At 37.3% G+C, this 10220-nt stretch overlaps 2 protein-coding genes across 6 annotated transcripts in view; both read left to right on the top strand.

The window, feature by feature from the left end:
- Window positions 1–10220, top strand: part of LOC134207749 (nuclear factor of activated T-cells 5) — a 263107-nt gene that overhangs the window by 233734 nt on the left and 19153 nt on the right. The gene's annotated exons all lie outside the window — the stretch shown is intronic.
- The window catches only part of LOC134207752 (uncharacterized), a 61551-nt gene that overhangs the window by 49062 nt on the left and 2269 nt on the right, over window positions 1–10220 (top strand). Inside the window, exon 2 of the mRNA XM_062683620.1 lies at window positions 10123–10218. Within this exon, the coding sequence (XP_062539604.1) occupies window positions 10123–10218 (96 nt within the window). The remainder of the gene's footprint in view (window positions 1–10122; window positions 10219–10220) is intronic.

A 10220-nucleotide genomic window follows, 5' to 3' on the forward strand; every position in this document is an offset into this window, starting at 1 on the left:
ATCCACCTTTTGCCACTTTTGGATGGAGTCAATGGAGTAAATTATAAAAACGTAACTCAATATTAGGCTGGTTTTAAAGCCGATGATATGAATCTCAAAGCTCCAGAGCGCTTATTAATTAGGAAAGAAGCGGATACGAATTTGGTGGATCTGCTGAACCCTCTGACTGATTAGAGCTCTGTGTAAAGGTGAGATTCAGAAATGCCAAACGCAATGAAATCAGATCTCTGTACAAAAACGAATCCGGAACTCATAAGAATACGCAAACATATGTTTGAACTGTAGTACCGATGCATGGTCAAAATCAGTATTATCCCACTTATTGTTGAGCCGAAACTGATTGAGGGGCGCGCCTTTGAGAGTTGGTATAAGCCGTTTCTGGAAGGGTATAAATAGCGGTACCTTAATCTAAAGAGGCCTTACATTAAGCTTGAAAAAATATCTGAATAAAAAACGACTACTTCATTTCTTCTCAATAGAAATGGAGCAGAAAGACATGCACTAAACAAATGACATACTACAAAAGTTCAATGAAATGGACCCGAAAAAAAAAAAAAGAAACAAAGATTATCTCACTTGCCATGAAACTAGTTGGTAGTATTCCATTTAATTCCACCACTTGATTGTTACTTTACAGATACCTATTTCGGATAGTATGTACTAACTCGTCTTATGACAAGTGAAGATATTCCACAAAAAAGCTTTCAATAATTTTCTTATCAAAAGACTTGCTTGCTTAATACTGGCTGTGCACAAGACAAGAAAAATAATTTTATTCGGAAATTTCACAATTATGGAATATTTTTGACAAAAAGGTGTATTTGAAAAGAATCAATTATTTGAATGACAAACGAACAACTTTTATAGCAACTGTGTACATAGGGGGAGATCCCCCAGTGGCGGACACATAAGCCATTTAACGAAAATCTCACCAACTATACAGATTATGTTAACTGGTATACCGTATACACAAAATATGATCATTGATGAATCATACAAACTATACATGAGCATTTGAACACGTTTTGCGACAATGTATTTGATTGATGAATTTTGGTGGAAAATTTCACCTTTCAGAAAAGCGTACCCTAGTACCGGACACTTTTGCATCATGTTCAAATATAACGAAGTTGCTATTATATGAGTAGAAACATCATTTAGAATAGCAATATTTTTCACTTGCTTTGAGTTGTGGATATTAAAATGTGTTAATAGAGCTTATTCGACTCTCCAGCTAAATTTATTACTTCCTACTCCGAATTCTCACCTTTTTTCAATGCCATCTTCAAATTTTTGTTCTACTTATTTCTGTGGCTTCCTGATACTTTATTAAGAAGAAGCAATTAAATTGAAGTAAGTTTAACAAAGCTTGTGTGAAAATGACTATTTGCTTACCTAAGAATCTCACTGTCCGGACAGCTGGGCGACAGCTGCCGAATAGACGAAATTGACTTTGCACCACAATTACATAACATATCTAACACATCATGATCGTTATTCAAAATATGGCTGATATTGACCATCTCTACATGATTAGAATGCTTCCGATCTAATTTGATCTTGTTAATTCAAACCTTCTAAAGTAAGGTAATACAAGGAAGTTTTGACCATTTTTTTTAATCCTAAATTTTGAACAAAGCTTTCAACCTAAAGATCAAATTTTTCCTACAGGTAAACTGCCCTTCTACGCATAATTGTCCCATGTTACCCTTGATGAAAAATTTCAAACTCGAGTCAATTTGTCCCACTGAAAAAATGAAGTTGTTGTCTGATGATAATAGAGGCTGAAAACCGTTTAAATCAGTAGGGATTCGTTTTATGTCCTTGGAAAGTGTTGCCTACGCTCATAACATCCCAAAAATATTTTGTTAAATTTGAAGATCGAATCGATTCTTAAATTGGTGGGACAAATTGACTCGAGTTTGAATTTTTTCATTAAAGGTAACATGGGACAATTATGCGTAGAACGGCAGTAAAGGACTTTAAAATAGCTATCCTTTGCACTACATTAGATGGTGGAAGGACCTCTGCAAGTATCGTTTTGAGAACTGTCCGGTGTTGGGAGGTGTCCGGCGCTAGGGGATCTCCCCCTACATTTGTATTCTTTAAAATCTTGACTATTATATCGAACGTTTGAACTTCAATCTAATAATTAGAAACAAGGCATTTCCAGGGCTGGTACAACAGTCGCGGATTTCGCGATTTTCGCGTTTTTCGCGAATTTTGGGGATTTGTCGCGGATTTACCCTTCCAGTCGCGATAATCGCGGATTTATAATTACACTGTCGCGAAAATCGCGAGTTTCCTTAATTTAATTTTAAGATTAATTCAACATGTCAATTATGTGGGCGTTTGCAAAATAAGCAATCCGTCAAGATCCAAACACATGGTATTTGAATAACCTTTCAATAGTTGAATGGATGTTGGTTTAATTGGACACATAGAAAGTCTGTCGAATTGTCAGATCGACCGTATTGCATGTCTGGATTACCGAAATGTCGAGAACTATTTATTTTATTGCTTAGAACTTTTGTGCCGCCGGTGGTATGTTAAATTGCAGCTGAAGGATTGAAGTATAGGTTGGGAACTGGGTGGTGCGGGTAGAATCTATTTGGTTGTCAAACTGAAGCCAAAATTTTATATTGTGCCAAAGCCAAACATTGAAGATTGTGGTTATGTTCGTTTTAGATCTTATATTGAGAAGTATTGTTATTATTTGGGGAAAAAATAAAAATAAACTTAGTTTGAGTTTTGCATTCTTTGTAACAAATATATTCACATTATATTTTGAGTGGATAATTAGTAGGAATGCAACTAAAAAGCACTCGTTACGAGATTTCACGAGATTCAGCAGCTTATTAGAGCAGGAATGTATGTTAACCATCGTAAAGTCATGTAGATTATCGCGCATTTGTGCGCCATCGTGCTGCATGGAAAGAGAAATTCAAAGAGCGGGAAATGTTTGACAGTCGGAGAACTGCAAAATAATTCTGGTTATGGGATTGATTTAAAAATATCCCGCTACTCGCTTGAGAGCAGAAAAGCGGCTCTATCCGCAGCACCCAGGTTGGGAATGCCAAATTTTGGCAATCCTCGCCAATATAAGCTGCCAAATAGAAAATCCTTCTATTGTTCGACCTTTCTTTTTGTGAGAAAGGATCAGATCGTCTTTCAATGGTTGGGCCGATATTCAGAAATCCGAATATCGTCGGTTGAACGACGTCCAGTTTTGTACCATGCTCAATGACTCCCACTATTGCAGGCATCTCATTCAAATCATTCAGTATTCGTCATTTGTTTTATTATGCATTACAATAACTTTTTGGTAGGCTAGATTATGTTCCATTACCTGCGCTTCAAAATTCCTCGCTGTTCTTATATCCATTGAGAGTTCGCTCGTGTTTACTTAGTTGCAACAAACTATCTGACTGAACTTGAGCCTTGAGACTCCAAACGAATCCTACGATGGATAGCACATACGACGTTGTAATGCTCACTACAGATGGCAAAACGCCATCGTGTACGCGGCCTACCATGAAGCCTACGGCCTCTTCTGGAATGTCTAGTGCATGTTATCTTCGCTTGACGCTCTTCCGGCAAATGGACAACGTGTCGAGTCTGCCGTGTTGTATTATCAATTCAGTAGAAACCCGAATTAGCCGCCAGCGAAGTTGGATTTTTCTCACAATCCATACGTTAAATCTATAACTTCGGAAGTGGTGAGCTGTTTTCATTTGGTGATGCGCTACAAAAATATAAAAACTGAATGATAATGACATCATTTTTCAAATCGTGAACATTATCCAAGTTCTTAAAAAAATCGCAGGCCTTAGAAACGTCCATGTCCGCCCCTGATATCATTTCGCCTTCGTGCTTTTTAATAAGATTCTTCAAGCTTTGTTCGGGCCTCTGCAGAGCTCTATAGAGAATCGCTTGCTTTTGAAGAAATTGGTCTTATTTTTTCCTAACTGGCGGATTGATGGAAGTAGAAGTACACAATGCAATGAACGATCAATAAATAGCCTGACGGATTATTGATGCGTCCAAGCCCTTGTAAAACGATAGTAGAGATTAGAAGAATACTTTATAGGGTACTAAAAAGTATAATTCAAATATAGCCCTTGATCTAACTGGTATTTACTTATCACTGCCATCTGCACAACCAACTTATAAAGAAATGCAATGATACAACATCGAATCAAATGGGGGGTTTCCCGGAAACATTAAAATTTGAATATCTTTCGGGCCTAGTTCAACGCTGCACATATATTTTCTGTGGCTCATGATATGGTTTAAGCGGTAATTATGCAGTTTTAGATATTACCAAAATTAGCGAATGTTCTTTCATTTTGTTTTCTATCGACGAATATGCCAATAGATTAGAAGCAAACATATTGTGTTTTTTAAAAATTATAAAACGTGTTTTTAAATAAGAAACCATATTTTTGTTTGTCGCGCATTTGTTTTTACAGTCGCGGATTTCAATTTGCTAGTCGTGGATTTCGCGGATTGGAATTCGACTATTTTGTAACAGCCCTACATTTCTAAGGTTCTTGTGAACAAAAAATACGCATTTGTAAGGTTTCAATTCGAAACAGACCAAAAAATACTAAGCTCATTTCAAACTAAAACGTTAAAAAACACAGCTTACATAGACATACTATTTAAGACCCTGCCTTGAAATAATATTGGGGTTTGCGATGTAATTGAAGCCGTACCATGCTGGCTTTGTCAAACATCCTTCCTAATCGAAAATCAACATTCATGTTCAATTCAAAATGATGTAACAAAGTCAAAATACAACAGAACTACTTCAAATTTTGAATTTTAATCTCGTAAGTATTCTATAAAACGAGAAAAATATAATTCTAACGGAAACATGAATTGGACTGGCGGAATGTCGACTCGGAAAATACACATCCCAGTCCATTTAAAACACATGGGGACCAAAATCCGGCACCTTTACTATGCAGGATTTTTTTTTTCAATTTTCGCCACGAAATCTCACGAATCCCGCTCTTTTGGAAACACATGGGAACAATATCAGTTGACGAGATTCCCGAGAAATGAAGCTGGCTGGCCAATTTTCGGTGATCTCAAAATTATTGCGTTGTTGCTTGGACTGCAACTAGGTTTCGCAAAACATAGTTGTTGTTGTGTGAATGGGACAGCAAGGACAGAAAAAAAAAACATCTGAGAAAAATTTGGCCAAAAAAAGAAATATGTGTCTCATATACAACAAATGTGTTGCGTTTAGCTCTTATGGATCCGTTGCATATTAATCTCGGTTTAACCCTCTCTTTCCCAAGACTTTTTTCAAAGATTTCAATAGGAAGTTAAAAAAGTTTTTGTTTGTAAATCTATAGTTACTTGATTGTTTTTAATAGTTTCACTATTTTTACTCAAAATTGATTATATTTGCAGTCTAATGAAACCATAACGTAGTGCCAAATACTGCTTTTTGATGAATGTTGGAAGGTGCAAAATTTGATGGAGCTCTACAGCTACCATGGGAAGGAAAGGGTTAATGATCAGTTCTATGACAATCGATGAGCCGGGTTCCGGTATCGACTGTATCAAACTCAAATGTGCTGCGATTAGCGAAGCTAGGAAGAAAGAAGGTGTTTTCATTGGTCCTTCAATTACCAAATGGATAAAGGACGATCAATTCGAGGAAAAGCTAAACAAAACAGAATTATTGTAAGCATGGGAGTGAATTCATTTTCAACATCTGTGGAAAAGCTCAAGACTATTCTATTCTACATTTCCCTATCACATATCGTCTGTCCGCATGTTGTTGAATTTTTGTTGGTTTCAGGCCACACTTGCATGCCAATTTTTGAAACAGGTTTACATACAACATTTTTGAAGTTCAATTCATTGAACTCAAGTTGAAGAAAAACCACGAAAAACACAATTAAAGCGCGCATATCTGATGAATCATTAAATCAGATGCATTTACCTATACCGTTTCGGGTATCGATTTGATTAAAAATTCCATTTATGCACCAAAAGGCAGTTCATTGAAAGTCAGCGATATTCATAGCATATCTGAAGACAGACTCGAATTCAGCAAGCCGAAATCTTCTGGAGACACATAATTTAATTCTGAAGACATGTAAAAAAGTTAAATTTTGTTCCTCTGTGCTACATATTGGTAATGAGAGTGATTTGCTATAAAAATCTGTAAAATCCATAAGATCTAGGATCCGCTACAGAATTTTCTAGCTCACTTGTTGTGAATTAGAGACGAACTAACTCAAGCATTTATACGATTTCTCGGAAGAATAGGGGGGAAAACTGGTTAAAAATGGTAGCATTGACTCGAACTTGACCAAAAATGCGATCGCCGGCAGCATTATTTCCACGAGGGAAATAACATTTAAACTTATAAGAATTGAACAAAAGAGAGTAGAACTCGTTCACCCGCTTCAATAGTTGCGGTTGAGCGTGTTCTTCAGTCATGCTGGAGCTGCAAGAATGCAAGCACCGTGTTAGCATAGACACGAACTTTTGGTAGTCCGTTAGATATTCTTGTGTCGGCAATCCAACCAGAAACCTATTCAATGTTCAGACGAATGGAAAGTTACCGGAGTGGAAAATTCCTTTGCCAGTGGCTTTCTTCATGGCAGTGATGTCATTGTTGGGCGCGGAAAACTACTGGGATGGGGCCCTCCCATCGGGACACGAAGTACAGTTATGCAACACAATATAAAGTTCAGTGGAACGATTAAAATTTCGGCTTTTGTCGCTCCCCTAATGTGATTTTTTTTTGAATCCTCATACGTTTAAGGAATAATTTGGTCATAATATGACTATATTTAGCAAGGTGAAATACTCTCGTTGTGAAACGATCTAAGGGGTGGTACACTATTTATGTAAGCGATTTTTCTTGACAACCCCCCTCCCCCCCGTAAGATTTTTATAAAGCATTTTTTTCTGTATGGGGCGTAGAAAAATTGCAGACCCGCCTCCCCCATCCTCATTAACCGTAATTCATGTATGGCCCACGTTTTTATCTTTTGTATATTAGAAGCAACGTGGGGCTTCAAACTACAATACATTTACAATAATTTTGGATAGCATTTTTCAGGTTTATGGAAATAACAATAATTGTCATCGTTTAAGCATACGGACACAAAAAAAAATCCAAATCGATCAATGTTCATTACAGTTCCTTAGGAACTTGTAATTAGTGAAAGTAAAGCCAAATTATGTTTGTTTAGGTATTCAATTTATTCTTAAACGAATTGTATGATTTATAAAATCATGCAGCTAAGTAATTTATGTACCTTTCGACAAATACACTGGGTCGCTTTTTACGCGGATGGATTTAATCGATTTTAGATCGAACTTTTACTACTTACCAAATTTCTAAATACCACAACTCAAGGTTTTATTACATCTAATGACCAAACATAAGAAGAAACAAACCACGTAAAAAGCGACACCATAGTATTTTTATTCATAGCCAATCATGCAATGCTATTGACTCAGAAATTCTCTACGGCTTTTATTCTACGATAACTGAAGGTAGAATCACAATCAAACACGTTTTAAACAAAATACTAAATTTTACCATTATGTTTTTTATTTGCCTCTATCTGTATGCAGTCAAACCACTGGGAACATGACATTTATTGTTGTGAAGGTCAACTATTTATTAGAAAATTTTAACACCACTATACACTTTTTGCAACACTTTCGATACCGTTTGTAATTATTTATTTTTTACCTTTATTTAAGATGTCTTCCATAGTCGCAATTGTTCGTTCTGAAGCACAACCTGCAACGCAGTTCCTTGAAATTGAAATACGACCTGACGAGTTGCACCACTGCGATTGAAGAAATCGCGCCACAGAATAAGAAATTATTCACAAAAACAACTGGATATCAAAATACTTCTTCATCCAGAATTATTCGGCTTTCTATACCAGAATTCGTTCGGATCGTGTGATGGAAATCCGCCTACAGCTAGGCACCAGCTACGTGCGATGACGGCGTTTTCAAGCAGCCGTGGCAAGAATCGTGTTGCAGTTGGTGGGTGGGCATTGATGCATTCTGCCTGTAGGGACATTCGATGGCGTGTTTCGTTCAGGAAATACCTGGAATGTGGCGGGAAAAAAAGCGTTGTTGAAACATGATTTGAAATTTTTACGCTATCATACAATTTTAATAATAGTTTATAGAAGTTTCAAGCTTCGAAAATAAAAGCATCCACATTCTGTCACTGGTTGAGATTAGTAACAGAACATGCGATCTGCTTAATAAAATGGATAATTATTCAATCAATTTTCAATTGATATCGCTATCAGAAGATTGCACCGGAAACCCCAACAAGATGCCAAAAATAGACAATATGAACGTATTCTTGTAGACATCTGTTTGATAGCTTTCCAACAATCATAAAATCAAGCTGCCGGTTAATTATTGCTCAATCAAGTTGTCCATTCAATCAGCACGTTCTTATTACATGAGATCAAGTGAGTGACATTATTTGTGTAACGACAGTGGAGACACAACGTCCATGACATGCTGCTTGCTGCTGATATTTAATTTAATTTATAAACCATTCAAAAGTGCATCCTACTGTCTGATCTTCGGAAGTTCAAGTCGTTTGCATCTAAGTTTGTCATGACCGCTTTGAATCTGGCATCAATCAAGCGACTGGTTCATTGCGCAAAACATGTTTTACACGAATCCAACCAAATAGAAGATGGTATTTGTTTGCCTTTTTATATATTTTCCAAATATAGCAACTTGCCTTGCAAGCATGTTTTCTCTGCAAACGCTCACTTTCATTAATGACTAAATTGGCTTCATGCTTCATGATTGCGTCTAGCGTAATAACCATGCCTGCGGGAACTGGATTTGTAACAAATAATGCTTGTTGGTATCAAACCGTTATCCCTTGTGAATATTGACGAACGACTGGAATCCATGTTGAACAAATTTTGATTGAAACCGTCGCATAGGTTCTTCACTTTCATGAATGCGTTGATGGTCGGCACAGAGCAGATGTGCTTCGTGTTTCCTTGGAGATCGATTTTCGCGTCATTGGAGCACAACGGACCTTTGTGTGGCACAAACTCACAAGTCGACGTAAACAACATTCTGTGTTAAGACTTTTTTTTTAAACTCTTAGCATTCGCGTGAGAGAAAAAACAATATTAGCAGATACAGTGGCCCACCGCTGCGCTGCTGGTATGGAACCCGGGTGCTAATCGTCACTTCAGACGGCGTCTGTCTGTTTGTATCTAACCTTTGTTTATCAGAATTGGGTAACGGTCGACCAAAGCTGTTCTTGGCTCAAAAAATAAACATTGAGCCCTTGCGCTAATTGCTTTGTTCACGCGCATCGTTCCTTGGACAACTACTTTGTGTATGTTTTTTTACGATACTGACTTTCCTGAAACGAAAATTGACCTCGTTTTGAATAAGACGTTTTCGTGGGGTGATGACCCTGAGTAGCCTTAAATATATTATTATTCTGTTTGAGCTGCACCGACGGAGACCGGTTTGAGGCACCACACGGTACATGGTCGCCGTCTCTGATTCAATCGCTAAGCACGTTTACAAAGCCACAAAAAGGCTTATAGACCATTTGATTGTAGCAGGAGGCCATCGTGTATAAAAACCATAATTCGAAAAAATCAACAAAACCTTCAAAAACGGTCGAGATAGATAAGACTACTCCAACTGAATCCGCCTCGAAACTGGTATTCGTCGGTTACCATGGTTGCTTGACATGTACCTACCTTGGCTGCCTACGGCTACTGAGAAACGAGCCTTTACGATCCAGTCCACTGCGTTATATGCAACACTATTTATGGCCTACTGCGTATAGAGCGCTTTTATTAATGGCTGCTGCCTCTCGGATTGGTAATGAATTTTAATAACAAGTTTTCCATCCACACGTCACGTTCCCTCATTGGTTTGTGTTATAAATAGTACCTAATATTTTTAGCTTTAGCGCCCTCGGATGGTTGAGATCGTTTACTTTAGATAGTTTTAAATCCAATTGACCCAACCCCAGTTCAAGCAATGCGATGTATAATTAATGTAGTCAATCGTTATTTTCACTTCCTATCCTTAAACATTTTTCTCTGTATCTTCCCTCAGGTAATGAAACTGCGTGCTCCTCGTCAATTGCCGTAATTATGCCGCTCGTGTTTGTGAAATTTGTAAATCATAATCACTGCCGAATGTTAGTGCATGGT

This window comes from Armigeres subalbatus, chromosome 1, assembly GCF_024139115.2.
Source record: "Armigeres subalbatus isolate Guangzhou_Male chromosome 1, GZ_Asu_2, whole genome shotgun sequence".
In the NCBI taxonomy this organism is placed as follows: Eukaryota; Metazoa; Arthropoda; class Insecta; order Diptera; family Culicidae; genus Armigeres; species Armigeres subalbatus.